The sequence below is a fragment of the Staurois parvus genome, unplaced genomic scaffold (genome assembly GCF_062004578.1).
Source record: "Staurois parvus isolate SC_StPar_1 unplaced genomic scaffold, SC_StPar_1.0 ptg000191l, whole genome shotgun sequence".
In the NCBI taxonomy this organism is placed as follows: Eukaryota; Metazoa; Chordata; class Amphibia; order Anura; family Ranidae; genus Staurois; species Staurois parvus.
In genome coordinates this window covers 7032371-7058379 of record NW_028317987.1, presented here as the reverse complement: position 1 = coordinate 7058379, position 26009 = coordinate 7032371, and the positions used below count along the sequence as shown (strand labels likewise).

Below are 26009 nucleotides of genomic sequence, written 5' to 3'. Positions count from 1 at the left end.
CAGATCTCAGCCTTTAAAAATTAGCTCTCTTAAAGTTCAGCATTTTTTTTTTTCCCGTATGTGCTCGCTGTTTACAGCTAACAATAAATGAAATCATGTTATAGTCACTGCTACCCAGATGTTCTTTTCTATGGACATTCGTAATAAGCTCTGCATGTTTGGAGATGACCAGGTCCAGCAGAGCATCATTCCTAGTTGGGGCTTCTATGAACTGGACCATAGAATTTTCCTGTAGTAGGTTTACACATTCCTGTCTTTTAACTGTTCCTGCAGTACCATTACTCCAGTCAATTTCCGGGTAGTTCCCATCCCCCATTATTATCACTGTCCCAGCTCTTGCAGCCCTTTCCATCTTTGCGAGGAGCGGAGTCTCCACCTCCTCATTAACACTGGGAGGCCTATAACAAAATACAATGATGACCTTTGTAGTACGCCCCCCATGTGCAGTTCCACCCAGGGACAGACTGACTATTTGGAAACTCGTGCACTGCCCGAGGGCCCGGGGTCAGTAGGGGGTCCCACGAGATGCCCCTGGTACCTTTTTCATTAGCTTTTTTGAGTTTGGGCAAGGACAAAGTGACCCCATGATTCCCTATTGCCCGGGGGCCCCATGAGTTGTCAGTCCACCCCTGGTTCCACCCATAATACTTCAGCCTCATTACACTCTCCATCAACTAGGTCCTCTTTCACACTCGCTCTGAGATCTCTTCTCACATAGAGACAGACTCCACCACCTTTCCTATTTCCCCCGTCTCTCCGAAAGAGAACCTAGCCAGGAATATGAATGGCCCAGTCATGTGACGAATGAAGCCAAGATTCAGCAATACCAATTCAATCCTAGTTCTCTTCATGCACCAAACCTTCCAACTCACCTATTGTGCTGGGCACACTTCTGGCATTGGTGAACAAACACTTTCATTCACTGGCACCTTGTTCACACAGCTTTTGTGTATTTTTTATTTTCATACAAATGGTACCATTTGCACTGGTTATTTGTAACATGGGAACCTTCTTATCATCTGCCATAGCCCTCTTCCATCTTTTCCCATTCCACCCCCCAATAAGTACTGACCCCTGTCTGATCTGTCTACCCTGTTATAATCCCTGATGTACAGGAAGACAGGACTTCAGTGAGGAACATTTCCCTCACTCAGGACAGGAAAGTGGCTTCTCCCCCGTATGAGATCTTTGATGTATGTAAACATGGGACTTCTGTGAAAAACATTTCCCACACTCAGGACAAGAATATGGCTTCTCTCCTGTGTGAGATCTCTGATGTGTGTAAAGATTGGACTTCACTGAAAAACATTTCCCGCACTCAAGACAAGAATACGGCTTCTCCCCTGTGTGAGATCTCTGATGTCTGTAAAGATTGGACTTATCTGAAAAACACTTTCCACACTCAGGACAGGAATATGGCTTCTCCCCCGTGTGAGATTTCTGATGTGTGTAAAGACTGGACTTCACTGAAAAACATTTCCCACACTCAGGACAAGAATACGGCTTCTCTCCCTCGTGAGATCTTTGATGTGTGTAAAGATGGCACTTCTGTGAAAAACATTTCCCACACTCAGGACAGGAAAATGGCTTTTCCCTCGTGTGACATCTCTTATGTCTGTGAAGACTGGACTTATCTGAAAAACATTTTCCACACTCAGGACAGGAATACGGCTTCTCACCTGTGTGGGATCTTTGATGTGTGTAAAGACTGGTCTTCTCTGAAAAACTTTTCCCACACTCAGGACAGGAATACGGCTTCTCACCTGTGTGAGATCTTTGATGTATGTAAAGATGGGACTTCTGTGAAAAACATTGCCCGCACTCTGGACAGGAATACGGCTTCTCCCCTGTATGAGATCTCTGATGTTTATGAAGATTGGACATCTCTGAAAAACATTTCCCACACTCAGGACAGGAGTACGGCTTCTCCCCCGTGTGAGATCTCTGATGTGTTTGAAGACTGGAATTATGTGAAAAACATTTCCCACACTCAGGACAGGAATACGGCTTTTCCCCTGTGTGAGATCTTTGATGTCTGTAAAGATCAGACTTCCTTGAAAAACATTTCCCGCACTCAGGACAGGAATATGACTTCTCCCCTGTGTGAGATCTATGATGTCTGTAAAGACTGGACTTCAATGAAAAACCCTTCCCACACTCAGTACAGGAGAAGCTCTCCCCTGTTGGAAGGCCGGCCCGGTCCCGCACAGTCTGAGGTTCCTCAGGATACAAAGACTCCGATGGTCCATCTACACTGGGTGGTGCCGGATGTACATTGGAGGGAGCCGGGTTTTCTCCTGGACTATACTGTGTGATGTCCTCATCTTTTACTTTCCAGTCTGGAGACAAAGTGAGACAATCCTCGGAAGTTTTCCTCATCTCCCGGCCATGGACTAAAATACAAAGGCAAAGAGGATTACTAGACAGGAGCTGATTGGTTCCCCCAAACCAGGACTCCGCCCACATCAGACAGCTTGGTCTCTGAGGAGCTTACAATTCTACCCTCAAGGGAACAAGGAAATGGCTCCTCTGATCTCCTACCAGGTCATTTCTTTATTCAGGGACCTTAGTCAGAGAGTGAGGAAACAACCAGAACTGTCTTTTATAGGAGGGACAGTGATGAGGGGATTATAGGACGAGGGTCCCCACCCCCTCTATCACTCATCGCCATCTTCCCAACACAAGAAGTACTGCACTTCCTCATTTACTCCATGATTTAGTCATGAAGAACAGCGGGGCTGAGCCCCACCAGAGGTCAGAGAGTGAGGATGGGGGGAGAACAACCAAGATGAAGACTGGACTGATCCTGAAGACCACCATCATTGGGGTATTGACTCCTCCCTCATTATCACTTTCTGTTTAAGGGTCCAAAGTTGGAGGATGTTATCACATTATTATCACCATGTAAAAGTCTGTGCTCCAATCACATCATCCGATATAAAATGTCCAGCTGGGAGGAAATGAGGGGAACAAAAGAGAATCCATATTATGTGTATATATAGCAGTGGGGGGAGGGGGAGAGCAGAAATCAGGACTATGGAATGTACAACATAGAGTATATAGTGCAGGAGTCAGGAGTATGTAATGTACAACATAGAGTATATAGTGCAGGGGTCAGGAGTATGTAATGTACAACATAGAGTATATAGTGCAGGGGTCAGGAGTATGTAATGTACAACATAGAGTATATAGTGCAGGGGTCAGGAGTATGTAATGTACAACATAGAGTATATAGTGCAGGGGTCAGGAGTATGTAATGTACAACATAGAGTATATAGTGCAGGGGTCAGGAGGATGTAATGTACAACATAGAGTATATAGTGCAGGGGTCAGGAGTATGTAATGTACAACATAGAGTATATAGTGCAGGGGTCAGGAGTATGTAATGTACAACAGAGTATATAGTGCAGGGGTCAGGAGTATGTAATGTACAACATAGAGTATATAGTGCAGGGGTCAGGAGTATGTAATGTACAACATAGAGTATATAGTGCAGGGGTCAGGAGGATGTAATGTACAACATAGAGTATATAGTGCAGGGGTCAGGAGTATGGAATGTACAACATAGAGTATATAGTGCAGGGGTCAGGAGTATGTAATGTACAACAGAGTATATAGTGCAGGGGTCAGGAGTATGGAATGTACAACAGAGTATATAGTGCAGGGGTCAGGAGTATGTAATGTACAACATAGAGTATATAGTGCAGGGGTCAGGAGTATGTAATGTACAACATAGAGTATATAGTGCAGGGGTCAGGAGGATGTAATGTACAACATAGAGTATATAGTGCAGGGGTCAGGAGTATGGAATGTACAACATAGAGTATATAGTGCAGGGGTCAGGAGTATGTAATGTACAACAGAGTATATAGTGCAGGGGTCAGGAGTATGGAATGTACAACAGAGTATATAGTGCAGGGGTCAGGAGTATGGAATGTACAACATAGAGTATATAGTGCAGGGGTCAGGAGTATGTTTTGTACAATATAAATTATACAGTGTAAGGATCAGGACTCATAATATTGGTATTCAGTAATCAGTGGAATATTAAATGTTTACTGTAGACAAGTTGCAGAGGTCCCACACCGCTGCCTCCCATCTCCTGAGACTGCACTCAGTGACTTGGGTCTGGGACACTATAGACATATCCCTCCACCCGGCACAGCCAGCAGACCACAGAGCAAGGAACCCTGGGAGAAATGTTCTGTCAGAGATCTTACTAGACGCGGTCATGAAAAAGAAGATCCAAGACACACCCCAGGTGCCTAGGTCTAGTAATGTCTATGGTGAAATGAAGATTTTGCTGCCAGCTGAACCCCAGAATCTCCAGAAATCCAGTCTAGATACATAAATTTAAACAATATATCATATAGGCATGCGCTAGAAAAATATATACAACACCAAATAATTAAGTGTCCATATTAAACTGTGAGAGTCCAAAAAAATCAATTTGAAATTCCAATGTGAACTGTGAGTGATCCACCACCAAATGAATTAAATAAACTCACCAGAGCTCAATGCTGATCAGATTATAGAGCAGCACTTGTGCTCTGGGAGCGATGAATGCAACGATTTCCAAATATTAGATGAAGTAAGTAATCAAATCCTGATGATCAATACCGCCCCTTGATGACGTTGTGGTGACGAAACGCGTTGGGCGTGGCCTACTCGATGCTGACGTCAGGACGTTCTGTTCCTATTGTGTGTCGGAGGTGATCCGCGGTGAGCGGAGATCCTCGTTCCTCAGTTGCTGTGGATCGCTGTTTAAGCTGGTGTCTGTCTGGACACCTTTCTTGTGAGTGTATTGGAGATTCTATTAAATATATACTTTTTATGAAACGTATTCCACCATTATATTTCTTTCTTTTGTCCCTGAGTGCACCCTATACATTATGGAGAGATGGATTGGAAAGGAGAGATATAAGACCTTTTGGCTGCAGAGTATTGCTTCTGATAGAGATATGCTGTTCTTTATGCCGACTGCCATTATTGATCATCAGGATTTGATTACTTACTTCATCTAATATTTGGAAATCGTTGCATTCATCGCTCCCAGAGCACAAGTGCTGCTCTATAATCTGATCAGCATTGAGCTCTGGTGAGTTTATTTAATTCATTTGGTGGTGGATCATTCACAGTTCACATTGGAATTTCAAATTGATTTTTTTGGACTCTCACAGTTTAATATGGACACTTAATTATTTGGTGTTGTATATATTTTTCTAGCGCATGCCTATATGATATATTGTTTAAATTTGCAGAATTTATTATTTATAATTTTGGTGGGGTGTTGCTGCTTTATACACAAGGTTTATATATTTTTCTTTGACACATAGATTGGCACTTTTTTCTATATTTTTTGTTGTAGATACATAAATTGTGTCTGCAGCACAGAGAAGGAAGATTATCCGAGAGAAATCCAGGAATACAGGACGGGGAACACAGCTCAGGAAAGTGACCAGGGGATTACAGGCTGATATCACCCAGTCCCCGCCCTACTCTGGACCAATCAGTGAGCAGTATGGGTGGAGGAATGGATTTAGTGTTCATGACCCACCTGTGCTGATCTCTGTAGGAGTGTCCTCCTCTATAAATGTCCCCGTTATTCCATCCTCCTCCATAGACTGCTGATCATCCCTCACATACGCCTCTTCTTCTTCTGCTTTCACCTCAAATTCTATATCGATTGGATCTCCACTCTAAATCAAGGAAATGAGAGAAAATATCATCTGTAAAATATAAGGTCACACAAAAAATCTATATAGTGTCCCACGTCCATGCTCTCCGCCCCACCAACCTTGTAATGGTGAGGGATGGTGTGACCTTCCTGTGTGGAATCCCGGGAATACAGAGGACGGGGACATCTCTCTGGGGGGTTCCTGTAGTTGGATGACTCCACCATGGTGTCCTGGTACAGATCTTTGTGTTCTTTTAGAAGCTCTGACTCCTCCATCACCCCATCCTCATCCTCCTCCTCTTTTATCTCTTCTTTAACCTCAACTTTAGGATCTCTCAGGTTTCCACTCTGAATATATAATAAAAATGCCATCAATGGTAACAATGCAGATAATGTACAGATCCTAATGATACTATCAGTGATTGTTCCTCATCTACCTGATGATGGTGAGGGATGGTGTGACCTTCCTGTGTGGAATCCCGGGAATACAGAGGATGGGGACATCTCTCTGGTGGGTTCCCATGACTGGATCCATCTGTAGGAAACACACACACTGACTGAATCCATTGTTTCTATGTGTTTATCAGATGATGGGGGATCTAGGTGGACCCTACACATGGGCTGTTCGTTTGTTATTCAGAGATTCGGATGTATCCAAAATTACGAACTACAACAGTAATGAATTTCAACTAATCTGAAACAAATTTTAAAGGAAAAATAAAATTAATTTGTTTAATCTGAATGAAACCAATGATCCCAATGAATATGATAATAGCTGGTTGTGAAGGATCGGGCGGTCACCAGCCACACATCTGTGACAACTATGACTCATCTGCTATCAGCGTGGGGGGGGTCACCCCAATCCCAACCAGGCCCTTCGGGTCTAATATGGAGTTTAAAAGGAAGTCCACACCAAAGCTTATAAAAAAATTATGGTGCGAAGTCCCCCCAAACCAGACCCTTATCCGAGCATGCAAGAAGGAAAAGGAGGCCCCCAGATCCCGCCCCCCATGTGAATGAGTATGGGGTACACAGTGGTTCTACTCATTTACTAAAGTGTCATAAATAAAACCACAAACACAGTTTTTGACAAATGTTCACTGAAGTAAATGCAGCGTCAATCACCATGAACGCCACCCGCCATGCTGAAAAAACAAAAAAAAAGAAGGTGCGCATGTGACACTTCCCTTACAGGTGACTGACAGCTCCAGTGCCCATTAATGACAAAAAAATAAAGGAGCGAGGTCACAGTGGGTGATTCTGCCCCTTTGTCTATAAACCACTGCTAGGCATCCAACAACTGACAAGTCTGGTTCCCAGTGATGACGGGAAATACACAAAGGGGCGGGGTCACTCACTGTCACCAAAGACCCACCACTTTGTTTATTTACTGTTGGGTGAAGCCGAGTTGTAAGTTGCTGAGAGGCAAGTGTTGTGTGCGCACCTCTTTTTTTTTGTTTGTTTGTTCAGGCCGGCAGCCGGCATTCATTGTGATTGGTCCTGGATTTACTTCTGTTAAATAAAGAACTTGTCAAAAACTGTGTTTGTGTATTTATTTAATTTTGACACTTTTTTAGGTGAATGAGTAGAGGTACTATGTATAGCTACTCATTCACATAGGGGGCCAGAATCTGGGGGCCCCCTTTTTATCCGGGGCTTCAAGATTTTGATAAGCCCCCCAGAATACAATCCCTCACAACCACCGAGCCAGGGATGCAGGGAAAGGCTTTTCAACATCAACATGGGGAAAAGGAGCTTCCGGGGGGGAACCCCTGCCCTAAATCTCATTCATATTCAGGGCATGTGGCCTAATATAATTCAGGGGATCGCTCACTCATTCCTTCCTAGAAAATATCCTGCTGGACTACAAGTTCCAATAAGGGTCTGGTATGGATTTTAGGGGTTCCCATACCATTTTTTTTATTTTAGAGTGGGGTTCCCCTCAAAATCTATACCAGATGAATTTTATTTTTAATGCCAGCATTGATTTTTTATACTCGTGGAGAATGTCTCTGATAGCAGATGAGTCATGGTTGTTAAGGACATGGCGGCCGCAAACTTCCTAGCAACCAGCTAGTTTTCACAAGGAATTTGTATCAATTCAATTTGAATACTTCGAAAACATTTTTAATCCATTTCAAAATAATTAAACAAAACAAATTTTGATTCAAATGCAACAAAAATGAATTAATAACTTAACAAATTGATCTTGAAACAAATTTTTTTTTTAAACTCTGCACATGTCTAGTGGAGCCTCCGTACTGCTCTCTCCTTTACAATAAAGTCTCCTCTTACCCGGTGATGTGAGGGGCGGCTGATTGTCCATCATGACGTCCTTGTAGAGATCCTTGTGTCCTTCTAAATACTCCCACTCCTCCATGGAGAAATAGACAGTGACACCCTGACACCTTATAGGAACCTGACACACACAATGATACAGTCACCATCCAGACACATCCCTTGTCTGTTACTGGAGAATGTCCCAGAATTCCCGGCACCGCTCACCTCTCCTGTCAGCAGCTCAGTGATCTCTCTGGTGACTTCTAGAATCTTCTTCTTCTTTCTCTCTTCTATCAGGGAGGGAGGTGGAGGCAATGTGATGTCATATGATCTCCAGACTTCACAGGAGGAAAACTCTACATCTGAACACAAAGAGTCACATCAAATGATATTCCCAGAATCCTCCTCACCTCCCCATTCAGGTCTCCATTTTATTAAAGCCCCACTTCAGGCTGAGGTATAATTCCCCCCCACAGGACCCCCACACTACGCAGGGTATAGGCTTGTTGCAGCATTCTGATGTCATTACATACAACGCAGGACCAACAGTCCCACTTTACATGTGAGGGTACCAAGGGACCCCACATCCTAAGAGCATCAGAAAAATGTCAGATGGAGGGACATTGGGAGGAGGAGCTGTGAGGTCAGTGTGATGTCATAGGATTCTCTGACTCTGGATGGAGGGACATCGGGAGGAGGAGCTGTGAGGTCAGTGTGATGTCATAGGATTCTCTGACTCTGGATGGAGGGACATTGGGAGGAGGAGCTGTGAGGTCAGTGTGATGTCATAGGATTCTCTGACTCTGGATGGAGGGACATTGGAAGGAGGAGCTGTGAGGTCAGTGTGATGTCATAGGACATATAGACTCTGGATGGAGGGACATTTGGATGGGGAGATTTGAGGGGTCCTCTATATGAGGCTCCCCTATAAACCAAATCCTTGTTCCTGGGTGCATCCTACCTCTCCTAAACTGAAGAGTGACCTTTGACCTTTACCATCCAGAAATCTGTCCGGAATCTGTGGCAGTAAGCTGTCATGTGATCAGGTGACGTGCGGAGGAACGGAGTGTAAATAGCAGACAATTGTCTCCAGAGCCCCTAATGGTGGGGATGGATTTGGCGGTGTGCTGGTGCCAAGTTTCCTCCCCCCAGGGTCACTGCAGGTGTGGAGAAAAGCTGTGTAAGAGGATATGGAGGAGAGATGAGGAGGAGATCCAGGAAACAGGAGACAGGTCAGGGCAAGCAACAGACGAGCGCATCCAAGAGACCAAGCCGGGGTCACTACACAGAAAATCAATCCAAGGAAACAACAGGCAGGACGAGGAATAGCAAGAAGGAGCTGAGAGACAAATGAGAATATTGCTCAGCCAATGGGAGATGATCTCAGCATGACTTCCATCATGAAGGAGATAAGGGGGAGGGGAGGAAGTCACTGAAGGTGACCATAGATCCATGGAAATTCAGCTGGTTCAGCAGGGATCGCTCACATTTCCATCCATGTGTGGCCACTGCCGGATGAAAGCCACTCCCCCAGCGGCTGCAGCCAATAGCTTCAGTGCTGATCTGTGTATTCTGAGAGCGGAGGAGTCCCCCCATTGTCAGAATACAAGAGTGCAGCGGGGAGGATTCCCCCATCCACCTCCAATGTGTGGATGGGGGAATCACTTCAGTTTTTATGGTCATCCCGCTGGCTGAACGATAAAACTGAACCATGTAGGCCAGCTTTGGGAGCAAATATATTATCATCAACTCCTCCCCCTGAAGGGGTTCATCTGGGTTCCCACACTATATATGTGTGTATCATCATCTGCTGGATATAAAAGACATCACAGTGACTATGGAGGAAGAGGATAGACATGACTATGGAGGAAGAGGACGGACATGACTATGGAGGAAGAGGACGGACATGACTATGGAGGAAGAGGATGGGGGTTATTGGGTGTAAATAGGAAATAACATCTTATTACCTCCTCTGCTGCCACTTCCAGCAATGTCTCCATTGTACTTCGTACCACATGGAACTTCTTTTCTATACCTGACATCACTTCCTGTCTGTACCTGACATCACTTCCTGTCTGTATCCCATAGAGAAGTCCTGTCTGGAGAGAAATGAGATCACCATCTTGTGGAGTTCAGAGGAACTGCAGCCCTGAGAAGTGTCCCCTAATAACCATTTCAGCATTGTATCTACCTTACAGAGATACCAGGGACGTTCAAAAAGAACTAAAAAACGTAAGAAACAATAACTCTTATGCAACCAACTGTTTAAGATTTTTCTATCTGTATTAAAATATTTTTTTTAAAGACACAGAACACAAGATAAAATAAAGGTATACATAATAAAACAGAGACCTCCAATACAGATCTTTTTGGGTAAAAAAATGCAAAAATACATCCTAAAGTATAATAATATGTATCAATCCACTCATAATGAAGATGTTAGACATAAATGACAAGGATGTAATGGTCACAGAGGAATGGTGGTGGAGATCTCTCAAAGTAATAACACTTCCTTGAATGGTTCTATAAATAAAGAATGAATCCTGGAGGGAATAAAGCTGTAAAGCAATAAATAATATATAAACTGGGCCATCCACTTCATCCATAAAGACATTGTGATTGAAGATCTTCTAGATCACATAGAAGGAGGACTCATCCATGATTTCATACATTTGTTTGGAAGGATAGAACAATCCTCAGAAGGGAACATGTAGGATGACAGGAAAGGCTCCTGACTGGTGAGATCCTCCAAACATAATGATGACATCCATGAACTGGAGCGAGCTCGTTGGGGTGATAAAGCCAATCTGGAAACACTGTGTAGACGTTCTCCAAGAACTCAGCACACTCCAGGTGTGGAGAAAGTCTCCAGGTAGGGTCAGCCTGTCATTTATCATAGGTAGACATGTCCACACATGGACTTCCACAGGGACCCCGAGACTACATATAGAACCTGTACAGTGTCACCTGTATTGAATTGCTTCCCACCAGGCCTATAGCAGAATGACAGCTGAGCGGGATCTTTCCCATCCTGGGTGGACATCATATGAAGTCCTCCAAGTCTAGTGGCTCTGTTGTATCTTGATATGTCACCTGCTGTGTCCACCAGATGACAGATCATTGTACCAGGCCAGCCCAGTACCATGTGATTGCTGTGACCAATCACAGTGATCACATGACAGTTGTACACAATTAATTAATTTCATTCATAGCCATTCATTGTGTACTATTGTGATGATCTCTGTGATTTGTCTCTGGCTCACTACCTCTACTGGAAATTTATTCCAAGCATCTACTTCTCTCAGTAAAATAATACTTTCTGGGATTAGTTGTGAACTTTCCTCCAGTTAGTTGGAGGTCATGTCCTCGTGTTCTTCATTTTTGTTTCATATTGAAAATCCTGCCCTCCTGAACCTTATTCACTCCCTTGTTGTATTTAAAGGTTTCAATTGAAAGGATCTAGAGAACCTCCATTGTGTTGATGTACGCCATTTTAAGTAATAAGTTAGGTTTTTGCAGATATATTAGAAGTTTAATGGAACTGTTTTAGTTTGGTGAAGGATGTATCAACAAAAGATAACATGACCCTGAAGTTTTCTTTGCCCGGCTATTTCTCAGAAAGCTAGCAAAAACAGTTTATACCAAGAAATGTATATGTCATGTTTCATGTAGTCAGCTCATGATGGAAACTTACAAGTTACATTTTTAGAACTCGCTCCCCCCCCCTTATTATTTCTGTATCCTATATAATCTTAGTAATGTCTAATAAACTTTGAACATCTCTGAACATAAGCTGCCGTTATTTCCGTGTTCAAGGGGTGTTCCCAGAATTCTGCTGATAAACCAGGAATCTCTCCACAGACCGGGGGTCTCTGAGGGGATAAGAAAATCATCCTTTCAGCTGGGGGCTCGTCCGGGATGACCACCCACCTCACTTGGTAAGTAAACCTTTTGTCTTTTTATGACTAAAAGCTCTTTCTTGCCCTGTGTTGAGGGAAGGTCTTGAATCATTCTGTATTGTCTATATAGACCCGTGATAACCTGTAGCTGCTTTTGGTAAGAAGACTTAACTCTTTGGTAGAGTTACAATATAGTGCACTATATATATATATATAAAGAGAGTGTTTTTGGTAAAACAGATTGTTCTTTGGTAGAACATAAAATAAATTGTTCTTTGGTAGAACACACTGTCCTCTGGTAGAACACACTGTCCTTTGGTAGAACAGTGAAGAGATAACTTTTGGAAAGTTATCAAAAGGTTAATAAGTCTGTGGAGCAGATTCTGGTTTATCTGTCTTTTGCTTTTTCTTTCTGTTGCGTAGAAGTATAAGATAATTTGTTGTGTGGAACAAAATAAGATTATAAGGTAAGATAATCTTATCCACTGTCTAAATATGGGTCAAGGAGGTAGTTACCCACCAGGTCCCCCAGAAAAGGGAGAGAATTGTAAGGATTATGTTGCTAGAGTTTGTGGAATGGACTACTATTTAATAAATCCCTGGGTGGATTGTATGGCAGGCTGGACAGAAGCTATGGGGAGTACAGACCCATTCCCAAGAAAGGGGGCAAATGATCCTTTCCATACAGACATGGTTAAGGGATTATGTTTGGGGGACAAACAAGCCTTTCCTTGGTATGAGGGGGACCCACAATGGGACCAAGTTTATATGAAGAAAGGGGGAGAAAACTGGTTAAAATGGTCACCATACTGGGTTGATAATAGCAAGGGAAAGTTCAATTTGATCTTCTCTTTAACACAAAAGAGGAAAATGAAATTGGATACATTAAAAATATGCCAGGAAAAGCATCAATCTGAAAAGACATGCAGACCCAAGATCGGACTGAAAACAGTTCAGACACCAACCCCACCCCCTCCGTATAATATATATCCTTCATTAAGCAGTCTTCAAAATACTGCTGATGATGATTTTTTGATCAGTTTGGGGATGACTACTCCCCAGCCTAATGCCCCTCCAGCCCCTGCCCCTCCGCCACTTCCCATCCCAGATCTATGGCCAATACAGCCAGGCCCCTCCACTAGACCCAAACAGATCATTAGTATAAAATCACCAGACAAAGAGGGTAGCCAAGTTCAAGGCATCCTTACGGAAAATAGTGACGACAAAGGAGAGTTGGAATACGAAGAACAGGGACAGGTAAATATATTAAAATTACAGAAAAAGGATGGTCAATGGAGAAGAAGTGACACCAGTCATAGAAAGGGCAGAGATGTGGAGGAATTTAGAATGCAGCTTAGATACATGGATAAGAAACAAGAGGGAAAAAGAGAAGATGAGGGGGCCGTAGGAGGAAAGGAGGTGGCTATATTGACACTACCATTTCTCACAGCAGGAGAACTAATTCTAAAAAACCCCATAGAATTAGAAGATATTAATAAGATTGTTAAACATTGTCCCAAGCCTACAGTATCTCCTGGAGGTACACTTGCTTATTTAAAAAAGGCATGTTTGGGAAGAAATTACACGCAGGAAGATATGAGATTGATCATTGATGGTATTCTGGAAAATAATCCAGCTTGGGATTGGATAAATGTAAAAAGCATTAGTCACATAGAACCAAGTAATACACAGGCTACTGCCTATAAACTGAACACCACAGAAGGGAGAGAAACTATGTGGGGGGAGCTTGACACAGAACTAAAAAGGGTTTTCAAGAATAAGGCTTCCCTCCCTATTGCTACAGCATGTAAACAGAAGGCAGGAGAAACTGTATTAGAATTCTGGAAAAGGTTGAAGGATGTCTGGACACAAGAAGCAGGACTGGCTCTAACTGGAGAGTTAAGTTCATTGATGATTCAGACATTCATAACAGGTCTTAAGCCAGAAGCAGGATTAGCCGTGAAGCAGCAGGTCTCTGACTGGGCAACTAAAACTGTCGTTGAGTATCAGACCTCCCTTCACGAGAAGGAGGCAGCGGGATGTTTAGATATTGTAAGAAAAGAGAAGGTTAATAGTAGTCATTTCCAAAGTGACCCCCAACAGGGAAATCAAGGGCAAGGACAAAAAGGTAGAGGAAAAGGAGGATTTGGCAGGGGAAGAAGTAACTCTGAACCTCGCAAAATCCCCAGAAGAACTGGATGTTTTAACTGTGGAGGACAGGATCACTGGAGACATAACTGTCCATATGAACCTTCCTCTTCCCAGGGACAGCCACAACAGCACAAACAGAGATACCAACCACCTAATGCCACCACCACCCCCCAAACACCACACCACAGGCACAACAACAAGATATTAAATATCCAATTCAGTGGGGGCCACAGCAGAACCAGAGACAATAGGGATGCCCAGAAGGTGGTGTCCCGGCATTTCCCTTGGTTTCTTCATCATACAGGCAGCAGCCCCTCATTTATTTACAAGTAGGGGCGCTGAAGTTCCATTTTTAATTGACTCAGGCGCGACATGCAGCAGTCTGAGTGAGGAAATGTATCATGGAGAAACTATAAATGCTGAACCTTCTATGGGAATAAATGGGATACTAACAAAAACCCTCAAAACTCCCCCCTTGCCTGTTTCAGCCCTCACATGGGATGAGGCCATCACTTGTCACAGTTTCAGAATCATTCCAAGTTGCCCTGTACATTTGTTGGGAAGAGATTTTATGGGAATTTTAGGGATTTCTCTGAGAGTAACATCAGAAGGAGGTATTGTTGCCAGATCCACCAAAGTACCCATTATACCCACCTATTTCAATGATGAGAGTCATCCCTCACACATTACACCCCCTCCTGATACACATCCAGTTTGGACCACAAATTCTATGGATGTAGGATTAATTTCATGTACACCATACACAGTCACACTCAAGGAAGGGGCATTGCCCTACAAACAGAGGCAATACAAATTGACGCCAGAGAAGGAGGAAGGGATTGCTCCTCTAGTGGAAAGATTTTTAGAAACAGGTATTTTAGAAGAAACGGTTTCTCCTTACAACACACCTATCAGTCCTGTTAAGAAGCCGGATGGCTCTTACAGGTTTGTACAAGATCTGAGGGCCATAAATAATTTGGTGGTTCCAATAGCCCCAATAGTGCCTGACGTGCCATCACTCCTCACCTCCATTCCATCCGATGCAGAATATTTTACAGTGATTGATTTAACAAATGCATTTTTTTTGGTTCCTGTGAACCACCAGACGAGGGCGCTATTTGCATTTATATTCCGAAATTGTCAGATGAGCTGGTGTAGAATGCCCCAGGGTTTTGTAGATTCGCCTGCAGTCTACTCACTTGCCCTCCAGACCACACTGAGGTCCTGGACCCCTCCCAATGGTTCAGTCCTCATTATATATGTGGATGACCTATTGATTTGTAGTTCAAGTCAGGAGGCCAGTCAGGAGGATAGTTGGTCTCTGTTAGAATGGTTGTCAGGGAATGGTCACAAAGCATCTAAAAAGAAACTGCAATGGTGCCAAAAACAGGTTGAATACCTTGGTTTTACTCTAAGTCATGGTGAGAGGAATGTCAGTCACAAAAGAGCTGCGGCTCTCGTGGGTCTGCCCCGCCCACAAACAAAAAAGGACATGCTAACTTTTCTTGGTATGATTGGTTACTGCCGCCAATGGATACCTGATTGTTCATTCTATGATCACACTCTGAGGTCTGCCACACTTTCAGAATCACCTGACATTCTCACATGGTCAAATGAAATGGTTGATGCCTTTGTGTACCTGAAGAATGCTATGGTAACGGCCCCTGGTCATGGACTACCTGACTATAAGAAAATGTTTCATCTGTATGCGGGGGAAAATTGTACAACCATGGGGGGGGTCCTGGCTCAGGAACATGGAGGCAAGCTCCGCCCTGTAGCTTTTTTTTTTCAAAGTAGTGCCACCTCAGGTTCAGGGCATGCCTGCTTGTCTGAGAGCTGTTGCATCCTGCGTGATGGTGGTGGGAATGGCTATTTCTTTCACATTGGGACATGAAACTACCCTACACACCACACATCAAGTGTCCTTACTACTGAAAAACATACACACTCAACACATGTCAGCACAAAGGTTGAGCGGATATGAAGTGATTCTTCTATCTGATCCCAACTTGATTATTAAATATTCTTCAGTAAATTCAGGCCCTGCTCCAATTTTGAATGCCCTATTGGGGCTAAAGGGGGAACAGGATGAAGTGACACCAGAACACAATTGTATAACCCACATACAGCAAGACACTTCCCCTAGGTCCGACATGTCAGCTGTGGCTCTTGATGGGGCCTCAGATGTGTTTGTAGATGGCTCATGTTCTAGGCCAAATGATAATACTTACCATGCAGGATATGCCATTGTGCAACTTCCTGACAAAATACTCGAGGCAAAGCCAATCCCATATCAGTCAGCCCAAGCAGCCCAACTGATTGCCCTTACAAGAGCATGTCCATTATTTGCAGGACAGGATGTCAACATTTACACAGACTCCAAGTACCCCCATGGTGCTGTACACGATTTTGGGGTCATTTGGGAGAGAAGAGGATTCATTGCTGCTGATGGCAAAACCATATCTCACTCTTCTTTGATATCTGATCTACTCAAAGCCATACAGTTACCGAAAACATTAGCCATTCTCCATTGCAGGGCACATACAAATCACAGAGATCATATTGCCAAAGGAAATGCATTAGCAGATAAGGTAGCAAAGGAAGCCGCATTACACAGGTGGCCAGTGAACAGATGTCTATGCCCACTTCAGGCGTCACAACCACCCCACATGACCAGATGTATGCAGATTTACAAACATTTGCTACAAAAGTCGATCTAGCAGACTGGAATGGTTCTGGAGCACAACTAGATCCAGCTTCTGGTCTAGTGTGCTTAGAGGGGAAACCATGCATTCCCATGTCAAGTGCCCCACTGTTCATTGCACAGTACCACGGTCTAGGACATAGAGGATGGAAAACGACATGTGAAACACTATTGCAGGATTTTTACATTACAGGTTTATCTAGGTTGGTGAAAGAATATGTTTCCAGGTGCATTACATGTATAAGGAACAATCCACAGAACCCAAAGAAATCACAACACCAGCATCTAGTGTACCCAACTACACCTTTCACCCATTTACAAATAGATTTTACCCACATGCCAAAAACAGGACAGAGGCAAGAGTTTTTGTTGGTAATGGTGGATATGTTCAGCAGATGGGTGGAAGCATTTGTCACTAATAAAGAAGACGCACAAACTGTAGTCAGAATTCTTACACAGGAGATAATACCCAGATGGGGATGTCCGCTGCAGATAAATTCTGATAACGGACCAGCCTTTGTGGCCAAGGTATACCAAGACCTGGTAAAAGTACTTAGATTGGAAGTTTCATATTCCCTATCATCCTCAAAGTTGGGGTATAGTAGAAAGGATGAACAGGACAATTAAGGATAAGTTGAGGAAGGCCACTGGAGGAACCTATACCCACTGGAAGAAGATGTTACCTGCAATTCTAGCAGAGGTAAGAATGACACCTAATAACACTACAGGGTTATCTCCTTTTGAAATATTAATGGGAAGACCGTTCCCCACTCCTTGGGCTAGACAGCCACTTATGTTAGAAAGAGGGGACCTTGACCTGGTACAACAAGAATATGTGAGAAAATTGATTCAGACTTTAGATCAGATTGAAAGAAATGTTGCTCGCACCTCTCCTTTATCTTTTCAGGAACCAACACACCTTTCCAAGTGGGAGATGTAGTGGTCCACCAACTCGCTAAAGACAAGAAGCAAGGCTACCCCTTTGGACCGCCTACTACGGTGATAGCGGTTACCAGAACAGCTGTTCTGGTGGAGAATTCCCAGTCCTGGATCCATGCTAGTCGAGTGAAGAAGGTGAACCAAACACCTGAGAAACACGAAACGGAAAAAGGAGAAGTATGAGAGGAAAATCCTCGAAGAGCCGGTGAAGTAAGTGAAAAATACCCTGAAGATGACATTTCTTACTGCCCCTCATGGTGCTTTGAAGCTCTGGGTCCTATTGGGCACACTGACTGCTCTTTTTCCTGCCAGTATGGATCCTAACTAACTGTATTTATCACCCTGAGGACTTGGGCCTAATAAAAGGTATATGTGGTCAAGGACTAGATTTAAATGAGACCCAGATAACCAAAAGTGAAAGAAAGTCAAAAAGAAGTTTTGAAGAGAACAATCCTTTTTCAGGAAAATGTTGATGATGCAGTTTAAATCTGCTTATGCTCAAAAGTCAGGTTCTGATAAATGTTGGATCTGTAGTAAGTTACATCCGAGCACATAGGAAATTCCTCTTCTGGCCGCTCCAATCAAAATATTTTTGTTAATAACAGGGAATGTAAGTATTGGTTTGACCAATATTACTTCTAATGCCGCCATATCTTTTCCAACTCTGGGAGTCACTGAACTCCCCGATTGGTGTTTTAGACTGGGGAATACTTCCCACAAGGGAAAGGGAATGTGCTCTCAGTCCATATTAAACATATCTGATCCTGGAAGGAGGGATGGAACTTCTTCTGTGAAACTCTGGCAAGTAAATGGTAGAGCCCTGAATGAAAGTTTAGAAGGGATACAAGACAATGTGGGGAAAACTATGTTTGGAAAACTTCTTTTTCATTTCACACTTGTTGTCACCCCTGAATTTCGCTCTGCAATACAAAAATAGCCGATCTCCTTGGGAAACAATACCTATATCTGTTGTGGTAAGATCTGTTACCCTTGGATACCGAGTAATGTCCAGGGCTGGTGCTATGTAGCCCAATTAGTGCCAATCATGGCAGCTATAGACCAGAAGGAACACCAGGTAAAAGCCAGTACATACCCAAAACACCAACTAACTCTGAGACAGAGAAGGGAAACCAAACAAGAAAAGGTAGATCTATTCTCTACAGGTGATAAGGTTTGGTCATGGTTCCCCACCTACACGGGATGGGGAATAACACTCATGAACAAAATAAATAATTACACAAACATTATTGATGATATACTGGAGAGGAACTCTAAGGACATGGGGTTGCTAAATACTGAGACCAGAGCTATTAGAGAACAGCTGGAGATGCAAGATTTAGCTATTGAAAGCATGAGTGCTGCTCTGACAGGTCTGTGTGAGATGACAGAGGATTCTGAATGTTGTACTTGGATATATAATACCACAATGACTGTTCCAGATTATTATGAAATAATAAAGCAACACAGGGAACAGGTAGGTGGTTTGATGGAAGAAGCTAGAGCTATAGGAAAAGATGGATGGACTCCTTTTGATTGGTTAGGATCAGGATTTGGTTCCGTCTTTTCATGGATGAAAGGTATCGCTGTAATCATAGTCATGATATTGTTTTTTGTTTTATTTTTATATCTATGTTTTAAATGCTTATTATATTGCATTGCTAGAGCTACCAAGCCGCAAAATACAAATGAAGGTTATCTGGCTATGTACAAAAAGATGAATGAGGTAAAGAATTGAGATCATGTCCATGATCTAAGAGGGGATTGAAAGGATTAGAGAACCTCCATTGTGTTGATGTACGCCATTTTAAGTATTAAGTTAGGTTTTTGCAGATATATTAGAAGTTTAATGGAACTGTTTTAGTTTGGTGAAGGATGTATCAACAGAAGATAAGACGACCGTGACAATGTCTTTGCCCGGCTATTTCTCGGAAAGGTAGCCAAAATAGTTTATACCAAGAAATGTATATGTCATGTTTCATGTAGTCAGCTCATGATGGAAACTTACAAGTTACAGTTTTAGAACTCGCTCCCCCCCCTTATTATTTCTGTATCCTATATAATCTTAGTAATATCTAATAAACTTTGAACATCTCTGAACATAAGCTGCCGTTATTTCCGTGTTCGAGGGGTGTTCCCAGAATTCTGCTGATAGACCAGGAATCTCTCCACAGACCGGGGGTCTCTGAGGGGATAAAGAAAATCATCCTTTCATATATCAGGGTGTGCTTCTTCCCCACATGAGAGCTGGGATGTCCAGCAACATTCATCTAGAAGACATTTCCCGCACTCAAGGCACTAATACACCTCCAGGGTTGTGTGGGATCCCTGATGTACAGGAAGACAGGATTTCAGTGAGGAACATTTCCCTCACTCAGGACAGGAATACGGCCTCTCACCTGTGTGAGATCTCTGATGTCTGGAAAGATCAGACTTCTGTGAAAAACATTTCCCGCACTCAGGACAGGAATATGGCTTCTCCCCTGTGTGAGATCTCTGATGTCTGGAAAGATCGGACTTCTGCAAAAAACATTTCCCGCACTCAGAACAGGAATATGGCTTTTCCCCTGTGTGAGATCTCTGATGTCTGGAAAGATAACACTTCTCTAAAAAACATTTTCCGCACTCAGTACAAGAATACAGCTTCTCCCCCGTGTGAGATCTCTGATGTTTGTGAAGAATGGACATATGTGCAAAACATTTCCCACACACAGGACAGGAATACGGCTTCTCCCCTGTGTGAGATCTCTGATGTGTGTAAAGATTAGAGTTGCTTGAAAAACATTTCCCGCACTTAGGACAGGAATACGGCTTCTCCCCCGTGTGAGATCTCTGATGTGTGTAAAGATTAGAGTTGCTTGAAAAACATTTCCCGCACTCAGGACAGGAATATGGCTGCTCCCCCGTGTGAGATCTCTGATGCCTGGAAAGATAGGACCTCACTGAAAAACATTTTCCGCACTCAGGACAGGAATACGGCTTATCCCCTGTGTGAGATCTCTGATGTTTCTGAAGACTGGACTTTTCTGAAAACCATTTCCCGCACTCAGGACAGGAATACAGCTTCTCCTCTGTGTGAGATCTCTGATGTGTGTAAAGATGGGACTTGTCTGAAAAACATTTCCCACACTCAGGGCAGGAATACGGTTTCTCCCCCGTGTGAGATCTCTGATGTGTGTAAAGATTGGACTTCTCTGAAAAACATTTCCCGCACTCAGGACAGGAATACGGCTTCTCCCCTGTGTGAGATCTTTTATGCCTATTAAGATTGTTTTTAGAACTGAAACATTTCCCGCACTCAGGACAGGAATACGGCTTCTCCCCCGTGTGCAATCTCTGATGTGTGTAAAGACTGAACTTGACTGAAAACCATTTCCCGCACTCAAGACAGGAATATGGCTTCTCCCCTGTGTGAGATTTCTGATGTTTGTAAAGAATGGACTTGACTGAAAAGCATTTCCCACACTCAGGACAGGAATACGGCTTCTCTCCTGTGTGAGATCTCTGATGTGTGTAAAGATTGGATTTATCTGAAAAAAGTTTCCCACACTCAGGACAGGAATATGGCTTCTCCCCCGTGTGAGTTCTTTTATGCACATTAAGTTTGGATTTGTAGTGGAAACATTTCCCGCACTCAGTACAGGAGAACCTCTTCCCTGTTGGAAGGCCAGCCCGGTCCCGCACAATCTGAGGTTCCTCAGGATACGAGGAATCCGATGGTCCATCTACACTGGGTGGAGCCGGATGGACATTGGAGGGAGCCGGGTTTTCTCCTGGACTATACTGTGTGATGTCCTCATCTTCTACTTTCCAGTCTGGAGACAAAGTGAGACAATCCTCGGAGGTTTTCCTCATCTCCTGGCCATGGACTAAAATACAAAGACAAAGAGGATTACTAGACAGGAGCTGATTGGTTCCCCCAAACCAGGACTCCGCCCACATCAGGCAGCTTGGTTTCTGAGGAGCTTACAATTCCACCCTCAAGGGAACTAGGAAATGGCTCCTCTGATCTCCTACCAGGTCATTTCTTTATTCATGGACCTTAGTCAGAGAGTGAGGAAACAACCAGAACTGTCTTTTATAGGAGGGACAGTGATGAGGGGATTATAGGACGAGGGTCCCCACCCCCTCTATCACTCATCGCCATCTTCCCAACACAAGAAGTACTGCACTTCCTTATTTACTCCATGATTTAGTCATGAAGAACAGCGGGGCTGAGCCCCACCAGAGGTCAGAGAGTGAGGATGGGGGGAGAACAACCAAGATGAAGACTGGACTGATCCTGAAGACCACCATCATTGGGGTATTGACTCCTCCCTCATTATCACTTTCTGTTTAAGGGTCCAAAGTTGGAGGATGTTATCACATTATTATCACCATGTAAAAGTCTGTGCTCCAATCACATCATCCGATATAAAATGTCCAGCTGGGAGGAAATGGGTGTAACAAAAGAGAATCCATATTATGTGTATATATAGCAGTGGGGGGAGGGGGAGAGCAGAAGTCAGGACTATGGAATGTACAACATAGAGTATATGGTGCAGGGGTCAGGAGTATGTAATGTACAACATAGAGTATATAGTGCAGGGGTCAGGAGTATGTAATGTACAACATAGAGTATATAGTGCAGGGGTCAGGAGTATGTAATGTACAACATAGAGTATATAGTGCAGGGGTCAGGGGTATGTAATGTACAACATAGAGTATATAGTGCAGGGGTCAGGCGTATGTAATGTACAACATAGAGTATATAGTGCAGGGGTCAGGAGGATGTAATGTACAACATAGAGTATATAGTGCAGGGGTCAGGAGTATGTAATGTACAACATAGAGTATATAGTGCAGGGGTCAGGAGTATGTAATGTACAGCATAGAGTATATAGTGCAGGGGTCAGGAGTATGTAATGTACAACATAGAGTATATAGTGCAGGGGTCAGGAGTATGTAATGTACAACCTAGAGTATATAGTGCAGGGGTCAGGAGTATGTAATGTACAACCTAGAGTATATAGTGCAGGGGTCAGGAGTATGTAATGTACAACCTAGAGTATATAGTGCAGGGGTCAGGAGTATGGAATGTACAGCCTAGAGTATATAGTGCAGGGGTCAGGAGTATGTAATGTACAGCATAGAGTATATAGTGCAGGGGTCAGGAGTATGTAATGTACAATATAAATTATACAGTGTAAGGGTCAGGACTCATAATATTGGTATTCAGTAATCAGTGGAACATTAAATGTTTACTGTAGACAAGTTGCAGAGATCCCACACCGCTGCCTCCCATCTCCTGAGACTGCACTCAGTGACTTGGGTCTGAGACACTACAGACTTATCCCTCCACCCGGCACAGCCAGCAGACCACAGAGCAAGGAACCCTGGGAGAAATGATCGGTCAGAGATCTTACTAGACCCGGACATGGGACAGAATACCAAAAGCACACACCCCAGGTGCCTAGGTGAAGTAATGTCTATGGTGAAAATGAACATTTTGCTGCCAGTTCAGCCTCAGAACCTCCATAAATCCAGTCTAGATACATAAATTGTGTCTGCAGCACAGAGAAGGAAGATTATCCGAGAGAAATCCAGGAATACAGGACGGGGAACACAGCTCAGGAAAGTGACCAGGGGATTACAGGCTGATATCACCCAGTCCCCGCCCTACTCTGGACCAATCAGTGAGCAGTATGGGTGGAGGAATGGATTTAGTGTTCATGACCCACCTGTGCTGATCTCTGTAGGAGTGTCCTCCTCTATAAATGTCCCCGTTATTCCATCCTCCTCCATAGACTGCTGATCATCCCTCACATACGCCTCTTCTTCTTCTTCTGCTTTAATCTCAACTTTTATATCTATCAGATCTTCCCTCTAATAAAATAATAATAGAAGAGTTAATCTGTAAAACATAAACTCCAATATTATGGCATCACATAAAAAAAAAAATCACTTCTGTGAGTCCATATTCTAGATTCTCCATCCCACCAACCTTGTAAGAGTGAGGGATGGTGTGACCTTCCTGTGTGGAATCCCGGGAATACAGAGGACGAGGACATCTCTCTGGTGGGTTCCTGGTATTAGGTGGCTCCATCATATCCTTGTGTCCTTCTGAAAACTCCTCCATCACTCCATACTCCTCATCCTCCTCTTTATACTCTTCTTTAACATCAATATTATCATCCCCGAGGATTCCACTCTGAAAGATATAATAAAACATTCATTGTAACAAACATGCTGTGAATAAATCACAACTACCAATAGTTGTCATCATCTACCTGATGATGGTGAGGGATGGTGTGACCTTCCTGTGTGGAATCCCGGGAATACAGAGGACGGGGACATCTCTCTGGTGGGTTCCCATGACTGGATCCATCTGTAGGAAACACACACACTGACTGAATCCATTGTTTCTATGTGTTTATCAGATGATGGGGGATCTAGGTGGATCCTCCGTACTGCTCTCTCCTTTACAATAAAGTCTCCTCTTACCCGGTGATGTGAGGGGCGGCTGATTGTCCATCATGACGTCCTTGTAGAGATCCTTGTGTCCTTCTAAATACTCCCACTCCTCCATGGAGAAATAGACAGTGACACCCTGACACCTTATAGGAACCTGACACACACAATGATACAGTCACCATCCAGACACATCCCTTGTCTGTTACTGGAGAATGTCCCAGAATTCCCGGCACCGCTCACCTCTCCTGTCAGCAGCTCAGTGATCTCTCTGGTGACTTCTAGAATCTTCTTCTTCTTTCTCTCTTCTATCAGGGAGGGAGGTGGAGGCAATGTGATGTCATATGATCTCCAGACTTCACAGGAGGAAAACTCTACATCTGAACACAAAGAGTCACATCAAATGATATTCCCAGAATCCTCCTCACCTCTCCATTCAGGTCTCCATTTTATTAAAGCCCCACTTCAGGCTGAGGTATAATTTCCCCCCACAGGACCCCCACACTACGCAGGTAAAGGAATTCTGACGTCATAACATAACGCAGGATCTACAGTTCTGTTCTGCTTTTAAAAAAAAGGCACCAAATGGAGGGACATTGGGAGGAGGAGCTGTGAGGTCAGTGTGATGTCATAGGATTCTCTGACTCTGGATGGAGGGATATTGGAAGGAGGAGGAGCTGTGAGGTCAGTGTGATGTCATAGGATTCTCTGACTCCAGATGGAGGGACATTGGGAGGAGGAGCTGTGAGGTCAGTGTGATGTCATAGGATTCTCTGACTCTGGATGGAGGGGCATTGGGAGGAGGAGCTGTGAGGTCAGTGTGATGTCATAGGATTCTCCATCCCCCGCAACTAATAAAAGTGGTATAATCCATTAGTATAGACTGATGAGGTGAGAAGGTGACACATCTCCACAATGAGGGGAATGTTCCGGCCCCGGAAGTGGGGGAATATTCTGCCCCTGAAGGGGTTCATCTGGGTTCCCACACTATATATGTGTGTATCATCATCTGCTGGAGATAAAAGACATCACAGTGACTATGGAGGAAGAGGACGGACATGACTATGGAGGAAAAGGACGGACGTGACTATGGAGGAAGAGGACGGACATGACTATGGAGGAAGAGGACGGACCTGACTGTGGAGGAAGAGGACGGACGTGACTATGGAGGAAGAGGACGGACGTGACTATGGAGGAAGAGGACGGACGTGACTATGGAGGAAGAGGACGGACATGACTATGGAGGAAGAGGACGGACCTGACTGTGGAGGAAGAGGACGGACCTGACTGTGGAGGAAGAGGACGGACGTGACTATGGAGGAAGAGGACGGACGTGACTATGGAGGAAGAGGACGGACGTGACTATACAGGAAGAGGACGGACGTGACTATGGAGGAAGAGGACGGACGTGACTATGGAGGAAGAGGACGGACGTGACTATGGAGGAAAAGGACGGACGTGACTATGGAGGAAGGACATGAAGGGGGGTTACTGGGTATAAATAGGAAATCTAGATTGCAAGCTCCCAGGATCAGGGCCCTCCTATCCCTCTTGTATTGAACTGTATTGTTGCTGTATTGTCTCCCATTATAATGTAAAGTGCTGAGCAAACTGTTGGCGCCATAAATCCTGTATAATAATAATAATAACATCTTATTACCTCCTCTGCTGCCACTTCCACCAACGTCTCCTCTCTGCTTCCTCCTGCCTCACATCTTACCCGGAACTTCCTGTGTGTACATTACATCACTTCCTTACTGTGACTAACTTCACTTCCTGTCTGTACCTGACATCACTTCCTGTCTGTACCTGACATCACTTCCTGTCTTCCATAGAGACTTCCTGTCTGGGTAGAAGTGAGATCCCCACCTTGTGGAACTCAGAGGAACTGCAGCCCCGAGAAGCGTCTGGT

At 43.9% G+C, this 26009-nt stretch overlaps 2 protein-coding genes across 2 annotated transcripts in view; one reads left to right on the top strand and one right to left on the bottom strand.

Annotated features, from left to right (window-relative positions):
- The window catches only part of LOC149461937 (uncharacterized), a 359663-nt gene that overhangs the window by 64272 nt on the left and 269382 nt on the right, over window positions 1-26009 (top strand). The gene's annotated exons all lie outside the window — the stretch shown is intronic.
- LOC149461943 (uncharacterized) lies at window positions 950-25839 on the bottom strand. Its single transcript, XM_089677706.1, has 3 exons — window positions 25818-25839; window positions 20024-21177; window positions 950-2388 (listed from the first exon to the last, which is right to left on the bottom strand). The coding sequence occupies exons 1-3, from the start codon at window positions 25837-25839 to the stop codon at window positions 1147-1149; spliced, it is 2418 nt and encodes an 805-aa protein (XP_089533832.1). The 3' UTR covers window positions 950-1146.